This window comes from Agelaius tricolor, unplaced genomic scaffold (genome assembly GCF_023055355.1).
Source record: "Agelaius tricolor isolate 1412-34295 unplaced genomic scaffold, bAgeTri1.0.p SCAF_35, whole genome shotgun sequence".
NCBI classification, from domain to species: Eukaryota; Metazoa; Chordata; class Aves; order Passeriformes; family Icteridae; genus Agelaius; species Agelaius tricolor.
The window spans coordinates 977,094-995,717 of NW_027269295.1; the positions used below are offsets into that span (position 1 = coordinate 977,094).

Genomic DNA, 18,624 nt, shown 5'->3' on the forward strand with positions numbered 1-18,624 from the left:
AAAGTAGCTAATCCATCCTGATTTTGTCTTTTTAAGAAAAAAAGCCTGTTGAGAGTAAGAGCAAACAGCGTTTTTAATTATTGGAAATGGTGAATGCAGCTCTTGCTCTGACTCTATAGGAGCAGAACTCATAAATTCAGTGTAGTTACTGAAACTTATAAATAAGCCTATTTATGGTCTGTAAGTGTTGTAGGGTTGGGTAACCTGAAAATTAAATGATGGTCTGCTGTATTTAACACATTTATTTTTTTAACTTTTTGCTGTATTCAGGGCCTTTGCAAAGAAGCAGCAGCAGCTGAGTGCATTGAAAATCCTGCAGAGGAATTGTGCTGCATATCTGAAGCTGAGGCACTGGCAGTGGTGGAGAGTCTTCACCAAGGTTCCTTCTGTTCTGTCTTTTCTGTTTGATTCACCTGTAAATAGCTGAGTGCAGGCTCTCACATCCTCATTTCCCCCCTGTGCAGGTGAAGCCTCTTCTGCAGGTCACTCGTCAGGAAGAAGAGCTTCAAGCCAAGGACGAGGAGCTGATGAAGGTGAAAGAAAAACAGACAAAAGTGGAGGCAGAGCTTGAGGAAATGGAAAGGAAACATCAACAGGTTTGTGTCCAAGATCAGCTTTTGATAGGCAGGACAGGGATTGTGCAGTGTCCCATGTGGGGGAGCCTAAGAGGGTCAGGTGAGCTGATTCCCACTCTGCTGGAGTGTGGAATGGGAAGATAAAGCCCTGGAATGTGGAATAGGGATGCAGAAACATCTTACCAAAACAAAACCTGATTTTGTGGCCTTCCCTGGTTTACAGGAGAAATTCAGTGGCAGAGTCATTCTGTGCCTGGGCTGGGCAGGCTGTGGGCAAACACTTGGGGCAGCTCTGCAGATCTTTGGTGGCTTTCTGTGCTGGCAGAAATTTGGTGAATGAAGGAAGAGCAGTTCCAGTGTCACCTGGAGAGACAAGGAGCTGATGGATGCACCTCAGTGGGTGGGGGCACCCCAGGGCTGGCAGGCAGTGCCTCCATTCCAGTGACAAGTGGCATCCTCAGGGATGGGGCCTGGGACTGGCCAGAAGTGCCAGGATCAGCCCATGGCACTGCCCTGCCACTCTGCAGGAAATGCTGCTGGATTCTGAGCTGGGGTCCTCTGGGCTGCTCCTAAAGCCTCTGGGTTTGGGATGTGGACAGGGGAGGCAGGAACTGGAGCACAGCGTGGCCTTGAAGTAATCTCTGACCAGAGTCTCTGAAGTGTCGTTTTTAAAGCTTCACTGCCTTTTGTATTTGCAGGTGCTGGAGGAGAAGAACATCCTTGCAGAGCAGCTCCAGGCTGAGACAGAGCTCTTTGCAGAGGCTGAGGAGATGAGGGCTCGCCTGGCTGCCAAAAAGCAAGAGTTGGAAGAAATTCTCCATGATCTGGAGTCCAGGGTTGAGGAGGAGGAGGAAAGAAACCAAATATTGCAGAATGAGAAGAAGAAGATGCAGGGCCATATCCAGGTATGGCTCTCAGTGACTGGAGGTGGGAAGTGGGATGGGGAAGCTCCCTCAGCTTCTCTGCAGGACAGAGGAATTTGGCTCCTGAGTGGAATAAAATGATTTCTCTTCTCTCTTCTCTCTTCTCATGGTGTCACTTGTGAGAGAAATGTTCCTTTTGGACTGAAATCCAGGGAACATCATGAAGGAAATGACTCCTTTGACTTCACTAAGACAATGTCATTTCCTCCAGCTTACTTGATTGAGGTGCTTTTGAAAATCAGATTATTTAGATGCTTTCTTTTAAATGATGGTGGCCCTGAAAAAGGGAGTAGCTGAGAACTTACCTGCCTTTAAAAATATTAAAAGTAGTTGAAGAGGGAATAAACTCCACTTCTCACAGCTTTTGATGCAATTTAAAAATGTCTATTAATCATATTTAAATGAATCATGTTTAAACCCTCAGGAGCACAGGGCATTATTGCTTTTTAGCTCTTTGTGTCAATAACTGGACTGGCTCAGCTGTGATACTGAAATAAGGAGGGTTGTTTCCTGTGGAATCTCTTTCAGATCCTGGTGGTTTTCCACCAGGAGCCCCATTCAGGTGCAGTGTGCTGGGAGGCCTCTGACCAATCAGCCTGGTCTGATTGGCTGTCATTAATTACAGATTTTTTATTTTATAGTTGGAATTAGGAAGGTGAAGCCTGTGGCAGTGAGTTTGTTTTCCCTAGAGAGCACATTTCACCCAAAGCTGGAATCCAGAGCATCAAAAATTCCATGTGCATCCCATGGCCCTTCATTCCTCACCTGATCATTGATCCTGTAAATGAATCTAGCAAAGCAAATGGGGGTTTGCTGTGTGGTAGGGCAAGAGGCTTTTCAAAGTAACCCATCTTTGTCACTAAGTTAACAAAACCCAAGTTATCACCTGGAAAATGCTCAGATGCAGCTGTCTCTGTTGCAGGACCTGGAGGAGCAGCTCGATGAGGAGGAGGGAGCTCGGCAGAAGCTGCAGCTTGAAAAAGTGACAGCTGAAGCGAAGATCAAGAAGATGGAGGAGGAGATCCTGCTGTTGGAGGACCAAAATTCCAAATTTCTGAAGGTGGGAGCAGTGTGCAGGGTGGAGGAGCTGCTGGCACAGGGTCTGGGCACCTTTGGGTGTGAGACACTGGGGATGAGCTTGGGCTGGCATTCCAGAGGCAGTTTGTCATGCACTCTTCCCAGTTTCATGACTCTCCCAAATCTTAGAGCTGGAAAAATGGTTTGTAGCTGCCATTGTTCTCTGCAAACAGATTTCCAGTGCTGTCCTAAAGCCAGGTGTGCTGAATTTCAGGTCTCTCTTGGAAAATAAGTGTTCATGGTTCCAAACAGTTCCAGTTGATCCTTGATACTGACAATCACTTGAAATAAAATCTGTGTTAGAAATAAAATGTGTAATAGAACCTTGTGCTGTCTGACAGCCTCTGTGGGTTCTGTACATTTGCACTGCTCAGGGACTGTGGAAGCTGTGTTGAAGTTGTTTTGAAGTTATTTTCCCTCCCCTCTCTCCTCCCCAGGAAAAGAAGCTGATGGAGGATAGGATTGCTGAGTGCTCTTCTCAGCTGGCTGAAGAAGAAGAAAAAGCCAAAAACTTGGCCAAGCTGAAGAACAAGCAGGAGATGATGATCACTGATTTGGAAGGTCTGGAATGGCCTGGGGGCAGCCAGGGGGGATGGATCCCCGGGACAGGGTCTGCTCCCCTGAGCTGGGCAGAGCCACAGCTGCTGCTCCTGGGGGAAATCTGTGTCTCTGGCAGGCTTGCTGCCCCTGCCTGCTCAGTCTCTCTCCTGCTCAACTCGTCAGGGTTTCAGCTTTGAGGATCCATGTCCTTTGTAGACACAGGAATTCCTGCTCTTGCCTGTGTCCATTAGCACCAAGGGAAAACATCCTGGCTCCTGGAAGCTTCTCCCACTTCCCTCTCACACCAGAGCAGTGTGTTCCTGCAGGAATGGCAGCAGGCACTCTTTAGGCTTCCAGGGTTGTGTTTCAATAAGCAAATCTCAATTGTTTTGCTTTTCTTAATATTTATCTTCATTATATTTAGAGATATATTTTATTTTATGGTGTTTTATTTTGTTGAGCAGCCTGCCCTGGTGGAAGGTGTCCTGCCCAAGGAATGATCTGAGCTTTAAGGTCTCCTACGACCCAAACCATTCCATGATTCCACCTAAAATGGTTCCATTCCTTTAGCCATTTATTCCTGGTTGTTTTGCCAGTGTTGTCACAAGTTCAACCTGCCCCATATGCAACCCTTCTTGATTTTGTGCTGTTTTATTTTAATTACTATAGATACTGCACAACATTAATGAGCTGCCAAGTCAAAGTTGCAAAATAACAGAGAAAGTTGTTCTCTGAGCCCTAATTTGGGAATGGTTCTTGCACTTGGAGTGTTGGGGCCTGTCTTGGTGCATATTTTGAGGCTGATGTGCTTCTGGAAGGAGGTCAGAGCTTTACCTTATCTGTGCAGGCAGGTGTTGAGCTGACAGGGGGAGCAGTGATTGATGAGCCTTGTCTTTAACTGTTGCATCCAGAGACTTAAAGGTGGGTCTAAGTAAGCTTTACTCACTGGAAAATAATGCTGGAGTAGCTCTGTGCTTAAATCAGGACTAGGAACTTGACAGATATGTTTGGTTACAGAGCCAGTCCAAGACTGATGGCCTTAGAAGGGGAAATTAAAGCTTATATTTAAGGCATGCAATTTCTTGGCTAGGAAAGCAGAGTAAAATGATATTTACTCTTGGAGATGACTCAAGAAGCCATTAATGTCTCTCTGCTAGAGTCTTGGCACTGCTAGGCACTGATATTTGGGGAAAAAAAATTAATTCAGTTTGCTGGGAACTCTCTCAATTACAAAATTGAGTCTTGTGACACTGCTGTCAGTGTCACTCACCAGGAACTTCATGTAAAAACAGAGGGGAAAGCACAAATCTTTGGGAATGTGAAACTGCTTGGAGAAAACTGCAGAGTTACCTCAGGTTGTCTGCAAAACCCCAAACAGCCCAGGGTGGCCCTGAGGTGGTTCCTGAGCAGGGCTCCCTTTCCATCCTGTCCAGAGGGAGCTTTGGGAAGGGTGTGAGGGGAATCTGCACTGAGGAGCCACAAGGGATTGAACAAGGGAATGAGCTCCTGCTGTCCCTCAGAATTGTACATTTGTGCCATTGATGCCCTTAGAACTGGGCTGAGGCTGTGAATATAATATAATATAATATAATATAATATAATATAATATAATATAATATAATATAATATATACAATATAATATAATATACACAATAGAATATAATATATAATACAATAGAATATAATATATAATACAATATAATACTATAATATTAATGCTGTACTAAAACTATACTAAAGAGAGAGAAAGGATACATCAGAAGGCTGAACAAGAATGAATTAGTAAAAACTCATGACTGACTCTTCAGAATCTGACACAGCTGGACTGTGATTGGTCATTAGGTAAAAACAATTCACAGGAAACCAATCAAACGTGCACCTGTTGGTAAACAATGTCCAGACCACATTCCAAAGCAGCCAAACACAGGAGAAGCAATCAGATAATTATTATTTACATTTTTCTCTTCTCAGCTTCCCAGGGGAAGAAATCCCACAAAGGGATTTTTCAGAAAATGGGAAAGGGGTTTTTCAGTGACAGCTGAGGTTGCTGTGCCCTGCTGGGGGTGCCTGTCCCAAAATGCTCCTCAGGGCTGAGTGCCCCAGCTGCTCCATAAATCCCTGGGAGGGAGGGAGCTCTCAGGGCTGCAGGGTTTTGCTAAACACTGATGGGGTGTGATTAAACTGCACAGACTCTTGTAAAATGGTTTATTCCAGTTTACTTTAAGCTATGCCATTTTCCAGCAGATTTCTAGAGTCTGGCCTGGCCCTCCCAAAGCCATGCAATTGTTCCAGCCCACAGTTTATCTTCTTTTTTGGGTGCTGATGTCTGGGATTATCTGGCCTAACAGCTCAAGCTGCTCTGTCAGATCCCACTCCTTATTTTCTACCAAGATGTTTCTGTTGCCTCATCTCAAACTATTCACAGTTGTCAGAGACTTTCCCTGACTTTCTGACTAAGTCATGCAGTTCTCCTTTGCTCTTTCTTTTTTCTGCAGGCTGGAGGAAGAACTGAGGCAGAACAAATTAAACTTCCCACCCTTCCTGCCACCCCAGAGTCCCTGAGGGTGACAAGAGGGACAATTCCACAGGAATTTAATTCTGTGCTTCCTCTAGAACGCCTGAAAAAGGAGGAGAAGACCCGCCAGGAGCTGGAAAAAGCTAAAAGAAAACTGGATGGGGAAACTACAGACCTGCAGGACCAAATAGCTGAGCTGCAAGCGCAGATTGAGGAGCTGAAGATCCAGCTGGCCAAGAAGGAGGAGGAGCTGCAGGCTGCTGTGGCCAGGTCAGAGTGGGCCAAAGCTGCTCCCACAAATTGAATTTCCCCTGGCCACAGTCAGGGCTGGGATCCTGCAACAGCAGCCAGCCCTGGAGCCCTGTGCTGAGCACAGAAATGGAAAATGTACAGAGAGTCAGGGATCCCTCAGCATCTTGGCTCTGCAAACCTGTGCAAAGGAGAAATTTCATGTGGTGTAACAGTGTTTGGGCTCTGGAAGCTTTTTTAATCTCCCAAATTCGGCCTCAGGAGGGAAAAATGTGTATTTCTCAGTGGGTATAAACAAAGTACTGGGCAGCACGGACTTTATCTGGGTTTGTGTGATGCTCCTGCAGTCCCATGTTGTGCTGAACACCACCTGGAGTTTTTAAGTATAATTTTGCAGGAAGAGAAAATTCTACAGATGGAACATTTCTGGTGCAGTGTTGAGATCTACAAAATTGGAATACCTGACTGTAAAGTAAAGCTTGACAATCCTGGTGGTGCACCTTGGTTTCATCTGTGGTACCTTTCATCCATCCCTGCAGGTGTCCAGGCTGGACAGGGCTTGGAGCAACCTGGGATGGTGGAAGGTGTCCCAGCCCATGAAGGGTGGGAGTCTGAGATGTTTAAAGCTCCAAGCCAGCCATTCTATAAATGTTGATATTTAATTTGTTCCAGTGGCAGAGTTCAGCTGTGTTTGTAGCTCATTTAAGCAGGAGGGTCTGAGGAGGTGCAGCCCCAGTAAGTGTGGTGCCTGTTTGACAGGGGGGATGAGGAGGCAGTGCAGAAGAACAATGCCCTGAAGGTGATCAGGGAGCTGCAGGCTCAGATTGCAGAGCTCCAGGAGGATCTGGAGTCTGAGAAGGCGTCGAGGAACAAGGCAGAAAAGCAGAAAAGGGATCTGAGTGAAGAGCTGGAGGCCTTGAAAACTGAACTGGAAGATACTTTGGACACCACTGCAGCACAGCAAGAGCTGAGGTAGGGTCATGGTCTGTGTAAGAAAGCAGCACTGAAATTCAGCTGTGATTTATAAAAGCTGAAATGCTGATTCTTGGGTGACCCTTTGTGCTTCCTCCAGGACAAAGAGAGAGCAGGAGGTGGCTGAACTGAAGAAAGCAATTGAGGAGGAAACCAAAAACCACGAAGCCCAGATCCAGGAGATCAGGCAGAGGCATGCCACTGCCCTGGAGGAGCTCTCTGAGCAGCTTGAACAGGCCAAAAGGGTGAGAGGAAAAGGAGCTTTGTGCTTCAGGGGTTGTTACAATTACCATGGGCAGCATGGTTCCTTCCAGGAGACCTGAGCTGAGCTTTCCATCGCCACAGAGCTCAGCTGGCCTCTAAAAATCCACCCCAGCTGCTGAGATTTCTCATGTTGGTTTGACAATGTCCTCAGGGCTGTGTGACCAGCAGCAGGAGGCACAGGTGGATCACAGCTCCTGGTCTTGTTCAGAAGGAGAATTATTCCAAAAAAAAGAAGTGTCTGGTTTTTGAAATTACACCTGGGGTCATTCACAATTGTGTGTGTGGGCAGTTCCTATCCTGTGGTGATGTTTTCATGTACTGTGAATACTGCACAAGCTTCCTTAGTATTCTAAATTAAGCGACAAATGTAGCAGTTAAACTATGATTTTCACCAGCTTTATTCACCTGAAAATCTTCTGCATGTCTTCTGCTCCTTATTCAATAAATACTTTCAATAAGAGCATGAAAAGATGGAAAAATACCCTGCAATCTGAAACAAAGCTCCTGTGACAAGATGGTGTCAGCTCTGGGGATGTGGCAGAAATGACACCTAAACATCCCTGGTGCCAGGGATTGCTTTGGGAAAGGCTTCTGACAAATGTCAGTGCAGTGCTGAGAATTGCTTTGTTCTGCACTTCCAGGCTGCTCTGCCCACTCAAATCAGGGCAGCCTTGGTTCATATCTTCCCTTTATTTCTGTGAGATGAGCCATGCTGAGCTGTTAATGGGCACATTCCTTCCTCCTTGCAGTGCTACCAAAACAGTCATTTCCAGGGCTGCCATCCCAGTCCTGCCCTGCTGCTCCTCACCCTCACCTGGGGCAGAGCAGCCTGGGCTCCCCAGCCTTTGCTGGCACCCAGAATGTTCCACAGCAGTGTTTCACACACTGCTGAGCTCCTGCCTTCTCTCTGAGCATGGACACCGATCTGCACAATCGTCTGTAGCTGGAAACAGTCACCTGCACCACAGAGCTGAACTTCTGCCCTTTTGTCTTCCCCAGTTCAAAGCAAACCTTGAAAAGAACAAGCAAGGCTTGGAGTCTGACAACAAGGAGCTGGCCTGTGAGGTGAAGGTGCTGCAGCAGGTCAAGGCAGAGTCTGAGCACAAGAGGAAGAAGCTCGATGCTCAGGTGCAGGAGCTGACTGCAAAGGTGTCAGAAGGGGAGAGGCTCAGGGTGGAGCTGGCTGAGAAGGCAAATAAGCTGCAGGTAAGGCTCTGGAAATGCTAAAATCCTGGAAAACCATGTGCAGAAATGGCCTGGTGTGGGAGGTGAACTCAGCAAGGGCTCTCATGGACCTGGGAGGCCTCAAAGGGCTGCTCTGACATCAGTCCTAAACTGTGTGACATCGGTCCTGAACTGTGTGGCATCAATCCTGGGCTGTGTGACATCAGTCCTGGGCTGTGTGACATCAATCCTGGGCTGTGTGACATCAGTCCTGGGCTGTGTGACATCAGTCCTGAACTGTGTGACATCAGTCCTGGGCTGTGTGACATCAATCCTGGGCTGTGTGACATCAGTCCTGGGCTGTGTGACATCAGTCCTGAACTGTGTGACATCGGTCCTGGTCTGTGTGACATCAGTCCTGGGCAGTGTGACATCAATCCTGGGCTGTGTGACATCGGTCCTGGGCTGTGTGACATCAGTCCTGAACTGTGTGACATCAGTTCTGGGCTGTGTGACATCAATCCTGAACTGTGTGACATCATTTCTGAGCTGTGTGACATCAATCCTGAACTGTGTGACATCAGTCCTGGTCTGTGTGACATCAGTCCTGAACTGTGTGACATCAATCCTGGTCTGTGTGACATCAGTCCTGGTCTGTGTGACATCAGTCCTGGTCTGTGTGACATCAGTTCCTGGTCTATGTGACATCAGTCCTGAGCTGTGTGACATCAATCCTGGGCAGTGACACATCAGTCCTGGTCTGTGTGACATCACTCCTGGTCTGTGTGACATCAGTCCTGGTCTGTGTGACATCAATCCTGGGCTGTGTGACATCAATCCTGGGCTGTGTGAGAGTTGCAGTGGCCTTGGAGGGTTTGCCTTGGCTGGGAACTGAGCAGATTGGGCTCAGCTTTTCCATAGGGATGACCAAAACTTGGTGTTGGTCTCGGGTTGGGTTTGGTGCTCCAGGCTGGGAGCCTGGCAGGGAGGGGGTGCAAGCACAGCCCCATTCTTGTGGGAAATGGAGCAAAGAGGCAAAATGCAGCCATGGCTGACTCTGAGCCCAGCAATGAGGGCTTCAGGTAAATGCAGGGGAGCAGGGAATGGCCCAGCTCTCTGGGGGAAGCTTTCAGGCTGTCTCTCAGGGTATATGAAAGCAGTGTAGCCCAAAATAACAAGCTGGCACCTGGCAGTGCCCTTTTCTCTTGCAGTGATGCTTCAGACCCAGCTGCCACCCTGATGATCCCTGAATTAATGCTTGCATGAAATACCTGGTCCTGGAATTAAAAATGGCATGAAAGTGTGAATGCAGGGCTCAGAGCAAAGTGCTGAATATCAGAGCTCAGTAGCCTGGCTCTGGTTTTGGTACTGCACTTCAGGACTGACATTCAGTTCCCTTTTCTGTGGCCAGACCTCAGTGGTTTGAGCTTTGTGCCTCCCTCTGTTGGGCTCTGTGCCTGGAGTTTGCTGGGGCTCTGTGCTGTGCTCCCAGTGGGGTTTGGGCTGAGCCCTCACCTCTGTGCTGCTTGCCTTGCAGAATGAGCTGGACAATGTCTCCAGTCTGCTGGAGGAGGCAGAGAAGAAAGGGATCAAGTTTGCCAAGGATGCAGCCAGCCTGGAATCCCAGCTCCAGGATACACAGGTGTGTGTGCAGCAGAGCTGGGCTGGCCATGGAGCTCTGCTCCTCAGGGAGGTGCTGCTGCTGACAGAAAACACATTTTCATTCATGCTTTGGGAAGTCCCCTGGGCAGAAGCTGAATTTCCTGTTCAGCCCAGGGAAATGGGATGGACTGGGATGGCTCAGCCACGTGGGGAACCAAGTTTTCATTATCTGAGCTTCACTTCCTGAGAGTTGGTGGTTCTGGTTTATGTCTTTGTCTCTGAGGGAGATAAGAATCAAATAAAAACCCCTTTCCAGGCAGAATTTAATGTCCATATCCTTGGGATATATGAGGAACAGCAGTCTTCTGCTGACAGCTTCAAATTCTTACAGCTCAAGTTCAAACTGTCAGGTTTTGGTTCTTAATTAAGAAAATGCAGCTTTCTGCAGATATTCATCACTTCAATATATTTTACCTTGCCTGTATTAAAGTCCTAATGGTGGCCACTTAACTGGGTAATGTTAACCACAACTGGAGGGGTTTCTAGGGAGCAGGATGTGGGTTACCCCTTCCATTACTTTGTTATGACAGAAGTTGCCACCTTTAAGGTGACCTTTATATTTAAACAATGCAGAAAACCTGGAAGCGTGCTGCCATTGCAGGATTCATTGCTCCATGTTCTTCCCAGGTGGTTTTTAATAGGTGCTCTGTGCTTATCTGAAAAAAGAAAAAATACATTTTGGAGGTGACTTCTGGGCTAGTCCCTTGAAAGATGGGAAAGTATCATCCCCTAATTTCTGGAACAGACTCTGGCAGGGGTTCCCTGACCAGAAATCTGCTTTGTGAAGGTTTAAGTGTGCCCAAAATGAATGGTCAGTGGCCTTTTGAGAACCCAAACAACAGATGCCTTCATAAAGCATGTCCCTGTCCCCAAATCTGAGGGAAGCTAAACCTGGGGGTCCCCCTGTGGGGGTTTGGGAGCACACTCAGCCCTGCCCCTGCTGTGTCCCAGGAGCTGCTCCAGGAGGAGACCCGCCAGAAGCTCAACCTCAGCAGCAGGATCAGGCAGCTGGAGGAGGAGAAGAACAACCTGCAGGAGCAGCAGGAGGAGGAGGAGGAGGCCAGGAAGAACCTGGAGAAGCAGATGCTGGCCCTGCAGGCCCAGGTAGGCTGCTGGGAGTGGCAGCCCCTGTGTGAGGAGCTGTCCCAAGCTGTGTCCCAGAGCTTTGGGGGACACATCCTGGCACTTCCACGGTGCTGGAGCAGATTTTGGAGCCAGGTTCCCACTGCAGTAATTATTCTGTGTGCCCTGACCTGTAATGGGCAGGGCTGGGGCCTCTGAGAGCCTGGGAACTGCCAGGTTTGTGTTCCCTTAGCTTGCAGGAGCTGCTCCTGCTGCTGCACTCTGCCCCTGTGCTCCCTCTGGGGATGCTCTGAGGGACTCCACTCGCTCTTGTTGAATTCCAGTTGGCCGAGGCCAAGAAGAAGGTGGATGATGACTTGGGAACCATTGAGGGGCTGGAGGAGACCAAGAAGAAGCTGCTGAAGGACATGGAGTCCCTGAGCCAGCGCCTGGAGGAGAAGGCTCTGGCCTATGACAAGCTGGAGAAGACCAAGAACCGCCTGCAGCAGGAGCTGGATGACCTCATGGTGGACCTGGACCACCAGCGCCAGATCGTCTCCAACCTGGAGAAGAAGCAGAAGAAGTTTGATCAGGTACTGCAGCCTCCTGCCACCTGCCTGGCTTTCAGGGTTTTTCAATGGCACCTCGTTATTGCTGCTGAGCCTTGTGGGAAGGAGGGCCTGGCTGCTGTGCTGTGGTTATTGGTAAGTCTGTGAGCAGCTGGCCTTTGCTAGGAGCAGCCTGTCACCCCCAGTTCTGTGAGCCAAATGCCATCCCTGAGGCTTGCTAGAGCAAGTGATCAGCTCTTCATGCAGGAAAAGAGAATTATGCTGAACAAAACCTTTAGAGTTTTATTGCAGTCCCTCAAGGTAGACTAAAAAAGGATCTGATAGATGGGAATGGTATGAAACTGGAGTCTTGATGAGTGGCTTGCTTTCCTCCTCTCATCCCAGAGCAGCTGTAGCTGTTCCTTACTGGCACTTTGATCTCAGCTCCTGAGGGCCAGTTAAACTCAGGGCATGAACCTCTTCCTGGGTAGAACACCTGGGGCAGGGAGGACCTGGCTGTGGAGCTCAGGAGATGGATTCATTGTTTCTCATGTCCAGATGCTGGCAGAAGAAAAGAACATTTCTGCCAGGTATGCAGAGGAGCGGGACCGTGCTGAGGCAGAGGCCAGGGAGAAGGAAACCAAGGCCCTGTCCCTGGCCAGGGCCCTGGAGGAGGCCCTGGAAGCCAAGGAGGAATTTGAGAGGCAGAACAAGCAGCTGCGTGCAGATATGGAAGACTTGATGAGCTCCAAAGATGATGTGGGCAAAAATGTGAGTATGGCTCCACAGGCTGTGGAATAGCAGGGAAATCTCCCTGCTGGAGAAGGGGCTGTGTGCTGCTGTTCACAGGGGTCCCAGGACAAAGGAAGAGGGGAGAGTCTTGACTCCATGTTTCACAAGGCTGATTTATTATTTTATGATATATACATTATATTACAACTATACTAAAAGAATAGAAGAAAGGATTTCATCAGAAGGCATGAAAGGAAAGGAAAAGAATGATAATAAAATCTTGTGACTGACCAGAGAGTCTGAGCCAGCTGGGCTGTGATTGGCCATTAATTAGAAACATCCACATGAGCTCAATCCCAGATGCACCTGTTGCATTCCACAGCAGCAGATAACCATTGGTTACATTTTGTTCCTGAGGCCTCTCAGCTTTTCAGGAGAAAAAATCCTGGCAAAAGGAGTTTTCATAAAGTATCATGGCTCCATGGCTGTGCATGCACCAGAGCAGAGCTTTCTGCAGCTCACCCAGAATGCTGGAGGAATTAATGCCCACATAATTGTTAACATCTTCCAAAGCTGTATTCTCACCCTCATGGAGACCCCAGATACCAGTTTTGTACTTTTGGGTCAGTGGGCTGGAACTGCAGTCAGCCAGAGCTGGTTTTGTGTTGCAGCTGTGACAGATCAGGGCAGCCACTCCCCATTTTTGCGTTGCTGGGTGTATTTATTGTGTGGGATAATGGGGATTTCTGTTGCCTTTGGTCAAGCTGAGTTGCAGGACATGTTGGACCAAAGGCAGAGCAGAGCTGTGCCCCCTCAGTGTCTCCCCCCTGCTCCCAGCTGAGGCAAAGGGCCCAGGGGCAGCCACTGCCCTCCCTGCTCTGAGCTGCTGCTGGGACAGCTCTGAGCAGAGTTTGTGCTGCAGGTCCACGAGCTGGAGAAGTCCAAGAGAACCCTGGAGCAGCAGGTGGAGGAGATGAGGACTCAGCTGGAGGAGCTGGAGGATGAACTGCAGGCCACAGAAGATGCCAAGCTCCGTCTGGAGGTGAACATGCAGGCCATGAAGGCCCAGTTTGACAGAGATCTGCAAGCCAGAGATGAGCAGAACGAGGAGAAGAAGAGGATGCTGGTGAAACAAGTACGTGTGTTTTACTCTGTGTTGTAGGCAGGAGGGGAGGAAGGGCTCTGAGCACAATTCTGGGCCTCTGTGCTTCCAGAAAAATAAACCCCTTTGCTTAAAGACTCCATCCAGTGGAAACCCCAAACCACAGCATTTTTACAAACCATAAATAGTTCTGGCTGGGGGTGCCCACTGTCCCCAGGCAGGGTCAGGTGGTGCTGGTGGCCTCCAAAGCCACTCCAGGAGTTTGGTTGTTGCTGCCTGAGTGTGTTCCCAGGACAGGGATACCTCAGCTGCATTTTCAAACCCATCCTATTTGATGTCCAGGAACAAATCCACTGATGCTGAGATAGATTTTTAACAGTTTCCTAAATGCAAATCATGGCAGAGCTTCCAAGTTTCCAGACTTGAGAATTCTGGGAACACAGAAATCAGAAGAGCCTCAAGAAATGCCTTTAGGGGACAAAGTTGCTGTTATCTGAACTGGACAAGAGCTCCTGACCTTGCACTGGGAGGGAGATTTGCTTCAGAACAGAATATTCTTTCATGCTGGTAACCTGTGGCACCTGTGGCATTTCTGGCTCAGTTTGCTTTTGCATAGGTTTGGCTCAGCCCGTGGTGCCTGGCTGCTCACACACTCTTGTTTTGTTTTATTTTGGGAAGAGAAGTTGTTGGTGTATAAGTGCCAGTAACAGGCTGTTCAAAGGGAATGGCTTCATTGTTGTCTGGAGACAATGAGGTGATTCTATTTCTTATTTTCCATCAGAGTTAGCTCCATCTGCCCTGGAGCCATCCCTGGGGTGGATGGCAGGGGTGGGCAGGAGGCTGAGATGGAACCGCTCCAGAAGCTGGGTCCCTTCCTGGGATTTCCCTCGTGCTCAGTGCACAGATCTCTGATCCATTGGGGACCTGCCTTGCCCTGTGCCCTCCCCTGGGTGCCCTGGGTGCCAGCCTGGCCCTGTCTGGTGCTGATGCTGGCGCTGTCCCCGTGCCAGGTGCGGGAGCTGGAGGCAGAGCTGGAGGACGAGCGCAAGCAGCGCGCCCTGGCCGTGGCAGCCAAGAAGAAACTGGAGATGGACCTGAAGGACCTGGAGGGGCAGATTGAGGCTGCAAACAAGGCTCGGGATGAAGCCATCAAACAGCTCAGGAAGCTCCAGGTAGGCACAGCTGCTCAGGGAGCTGGGGGCTGCCCAGGGGCTGCTGCCATTCAGTGCAGCTGCAGCTGAGGCCAGGGGGAGAATCAGACTCCACTGATGGGTCTGAGAGTGTCCAACCTGGATTTATCCTCTAGGCAAAACTCACCCCTTTATAGAATCACAGGATGGTTTGGGTTGGAAAAGACCCTGAAGCTAATCTTGTTCCAAACTCCCCTGCCACAAAACCACCTTCCACATCCCTGGCAGTGCCCAAGGCCAGGCTGGACAGGGCTTGGAGCAACCTGAGCTACTGGAAGGTGTCCTTGCCATGGCAAGGGTGGCACTTGATGATAATTAAGGGCCCTTCCAGCTCAGGTCATTCTAAGATTCCACTCTATAATTCAGTGGACTGCTTGAAGTCTTGGAATGTGACATTTCTGACCAGGCATTGAGGGGTGGAAAGATGAGAAAATGGAATTTTAGAATACAGAAGAACTGGAAGTGCCTCTCAGTGGAATGAAGCCACTTTGGGAGAACAGCCTTATCTCTTAGAGGCTGAAATGCCCAGAGCTGGAATGGATCTTGTGATTGTCCTGGTGCAGCCTGGCTGTGCCTCACCCTGCTCTCCACCTGCAGGCTCAGATGAAGGACTACCAGCGGGAGCTGGAGGAGGCCCGAGCATCCAGGGATGAGATCTTTGCCCAGTCCAAAGAGAGTGAGAAGAAGCTCAAAAGTCTTGAAGCAGAAATACTCCAGCTCCAAGAGGTGAGGTGGAAATCCAAGAGATTTTTCTTGTCCCTGTGCCTCTCCTGTCTGCTTCAGCTGCAGGGCAAGGCTTGCAGCAGTTGCCCAGACTCACCACACTTCCCTTGGAGCCGTCACAGATAACCTGGCACTGCCTGGAGCTTCTCCAGGTGGACTAGGGTGGCCTTCAGACCTCAGCGTGGCACTTGCAGAGCATTTCATTGTCCTTAAGAAATGCGAGTGTTTCTGCCACTTAAAGCAGATGTATAATCTGAGGTTCAGTGCTGTGTGTGCTGTTGTGCTGAAGCTTTTTAATTTTTATTCTCTTCTTGTCTTCATGCTGAGAACTCTGTGAGAACCTAAAACATTTGCTTAATTTAGCACCTACTTTACACTGACTGTGTCTATGAGAGCATGGGGCACAGTGGTTTCTCCTGTTGCTGAGGGTTTGGGAGTTACTGATCTTCACAGATTTTTTTCCCTTTGCTTTGGGTGGGGAACATTTCAGGGGCAGGGAGAAGTCCCAGGGCAGTGAGGGAGCATCCACCTGACGAGTCCTGCTGCCTCGTCCATCAAACCCCGGGGATATCCCAGGTCACAGCATCTCCCAGGGGCTGTTGGAGGCTGTGTCCCAGAGGCTGGGGGGCTCCTGGGGCTGCCCTGACTCTTTCCCCCCGGCAGGAGTTTGCGGCGTCGGAGCGCGCGCGGCGGCACGCGGAGCAGGAGCGCGACGAGCTGGCGGACGAGATCGCCAACAGCGCCTCTGGGAAGTGAGTCAGGCTGGGCTGGGGCAGGGAAGGGCCTGAGCTGGGCCAGGATGGAGCTCAGGGAAAGGTCCCTCCCCCAGAGGGTGCTGGGCACTGCCCAGGCTCCCCCAGAGAACGGCCCCGAGGCTGCCAGAGCTCCAGGAGTGTTTGTGCTGCCAGGGTGGGAGCGTTGGGGCGTCTGTGCAGGGACAGGAGCTGGATCCCTGTGGGTCCCTTCCAGCTCAGGAGATGCCCTGATGCTAAGTGACCTCCCCAGGAGCTCTGGTGGCTCTGGACACCCCTGACCCCTTCCCCTGTGCAGGTCAGCCCTGCTGGACGAGAAGCGGCGGCTGGAGGCTCGGATTGCCCAGCTGGAGGAGGAGCTGGAGGAGGAGCAGAGCAACATGGAGCTGCTCAACGAGCGCTTCCGAAAGACCACGCTGCAGGTGAGCCCAGGGCAGCTGCTGCTGGCTGTGACGTGCACAGAGTGACCCCTGGCCCTCCCTGTGACTGTGTTCACAGGGGTTGTAGGATGAGGGAAGAGACGAGGATCTGACTCCATGTTTCACAAGGCTGATTTATTGTTTTGTGATATATATTATATTAAAACTATACTAAAAGAGTAGAAGAAAGGATTTCATCAGAAGGCTGGCTAAGAATAGAAAAAGGAAAGAAAGAAAACAAAAGCTTGTGTCTCGGACAGAGAGTCTGAGCCAGCTGGGCTGTGATTGGCCATTAATTAGAAACAACCACACGAGCCCAATCCCAGCTGCACCTGTTGCATTCCACAGCAGCAGATAACCATTGGGTACATTTTGTTCCTGAGGCCTCTCAGCTTCTCAGGAGAAAAAATCTTAAGGGAAGGATTTTCAGACAATGTGTCTGTGGCACCTCCCTGCAGGTGGACACGCTCAACTCGGAGCTGGCCGGCGAGCGCAGCGCGGCCCAGAAGAGCGAGAACGCGCGGCAGCAGCTGGAGAGGCAGAACAAGGAGCTCAAGGCCAAGCTGCAGGAGCTGGAGGGCTCTGTCAAGTCCAAATTCAAGGCAACAATTTCTACTCTAGAAGCCAAGATTGCACAGCTTGAAGAACAGCTCGAGCAGGAAGCCAAGTAAGGGGAAAAGACCTGGTTGCCTGTGTGGGTTGAATGGCTGAAGTTCCATGGATGTTTCTGAAGGGCCTTGGGTGTAATGTCTGGAGACTCCTGTTCAGGGGATAAACTTTAACAAGGCAGCTGTAGAGTAACTGGGGCTGGGAGTTCCCGAATGGATTTGCTTCCTGCCAGCTGCATGAACTCTGTAAGGTGTTGATGTCCCAGAGCCACAAGGAGCTGCAGGAGTTTCCTGGGACAAGGTGAAATGTCCCCTGGGTGCTTGGTTAGAGGAACAGCTTATGTGGGACATCCTGTGCTCTCCAGAAGTCTTTCTGCAGTGAATTATCCATCTATCTTTGCAATCCTATTCTTAAAATTCACTTCTTTAGCTGGTTCCTCCCCGTTTGCAGGTGGGGCTTGTCCTACCACCACCTCTGTCCTTTCTGTGCTCTGGGCTCTGCAGCAGGATTGTGTTAGTGCTTAAACAGCAACTTTAAAGCTGCTCTGTCCAATCTCCTTGTGAAGGCACCCTCTGAGTCCTCTTTGTGCCATGCTCACATTGCCCCAGGGCTAAGGCTTTGTGCTCTGAGAGCTGCATCCCTTTATCCCTCTAGCCTTGTATCCCTGCATCCCTTCATCCTTGCATCCCTGTGTCCCTTCATCCTTGCATCCTTGCATCCCTGCATCCCTGTATCCCTTCATCCCTGCATCCCAGCCAGCCCCAGCACATGCAGCAGTTGCATTGCTGTGTCTGGCATGTTCAGAGCTCTGTACCAGTTACACTTTAGGGGGGCAGATCAGGTGTTCCCAGCCCTTGGGCAGTGGCACCAGCGCTGGTTTTGGGCTGTTGCAGGGAAAGGGCAGCTGCCAACAAGCTGGTGAGGCGCACGGAGAAGAAGCTGAAGGAGGTGTTCATGCAGGTGGAGGACGAGCGGCGCCACGCGGACCAGTACAAGGAGCAGGTGGGTGGGGGCTCAGTGAAACCTCCTGGGGTGGGAATGGCTGGTGAAGAGGAACTGTAATGGACAGGGAATTAGAGGAGTGATTAAACCAGCAGGGTGTGTGTGTGTGTGTGTGAGCTCTGCTGGGACGGGCTCTCCCAGGCTCTGTGGTGTTCCAGGGTCCAGGCTGGAGCCTGCACGAGGCTGTGCTGGATCCCCAGTGAGGGCTGTGCTCCATCCCCAGTGAGGGCTGTGTTCCATCCCCAGTCAGGGCTCTGTGAGGGCTGTGCTGGATCCCCAGTGAGGGCTGTGCTGGATCCCCAGTCAGGGCTGTGCTGCATCCCCAGTGAGGGCTGTGCTGCATCCCCAGTGAGGGCTGTGCTCCATCCCCAGTGAGGGCTGTGCTGGATCCCCAGTGAGGGCTGTGCTGCATCCCCAGTGAGGGCTGTGCTGCATCCCCAGTGAGGGCTGTGCTCCATCCCCAGTGAGGGCTGTGCTGGATCCCCAGTGAGGCCTGTGCTCCATCCCCAGTCAGGGCTGTGCTCCATCCCCAGTGAGGGCTGT

The 18,624-nt window shown here is 50.3% G+C and overlaps 1 protein-coding gene across 4 annotated transcripts in view; it reads left to right on the forward strand.

Annotated features, from left to right (window-relative positions):
- Positions 1-18,624, forward strand: part of MYH10 (myosin heavy chain 10) — a 90,321-nt gene that overhangs the window by 69,382 nt on the left and 2,315 nt on the right. For all 4 annotated transcript variants that reach the window (XM_071452824.1, XM_071452826.1, XM_071452825.1 and 1 more), the window contains 20 exons: positions 271-379; positions 465-596; positions 1,274-1,480; positions 2,421-2,558; positions 3,013-3,136; positions 5,730-5,901; positions 6,640-6,852; positions 6,953-7,097; positions 8,116-8,322; positions 9,818-9,922; positions 10,894-11,046; positions 11,349-11,597; positions 12,111-12,323; positions 13,207-13,419; positions 14,397-14,558; positions 15,174-15,302; positions 15,963-16,051; positions 16,350-16,473; positions 16,929-17,137; positions 17,973-18,081. In XM_071452824.1, the coding sequence (XP_071308925.1) occupies positions 271-379; positions 465-596; positions 1,274-1,480; positions 2,421-2,558; positions 3,013-3,136; positions 5,730-5,901; positions 6,640-6,852; positions 6,953-7,097; positions 8,116-8,322; positions 9,818-9,922; positions 10,894-11,046; positions 11,349-11,597; positions 12,111-12,323; positions 13,207-13,419; positions 14,397-14,558; positions 15,174-15,302; positions 15,963-16,051; positions 16,350-16,473; positions 16,929-17,137; positions 17,973-18,081 (3,202 nt within the window). The remainder of the gene's footprint in view (positions 1-270; positions 380-464; positions 597-1,273; positions 1,481-2,420; positions 2,559-3,012; positions 3,137-5,729; positions 5,902-6,639; positions 6,853-6,952; positions 7,098-8,115; positions 8,323-9,817; positions 9,923-10,893; positions 11,047-11,348; positions 11,598-12,110; positions 12,324-13,206; positions 13,420-14,396; positions 14,559-15,173; positions 15,303-15,962; positions 16,052-16,349; positions 16,474-16,928; positions 17,138-17,972; positions 18,082-18,624) is intronic.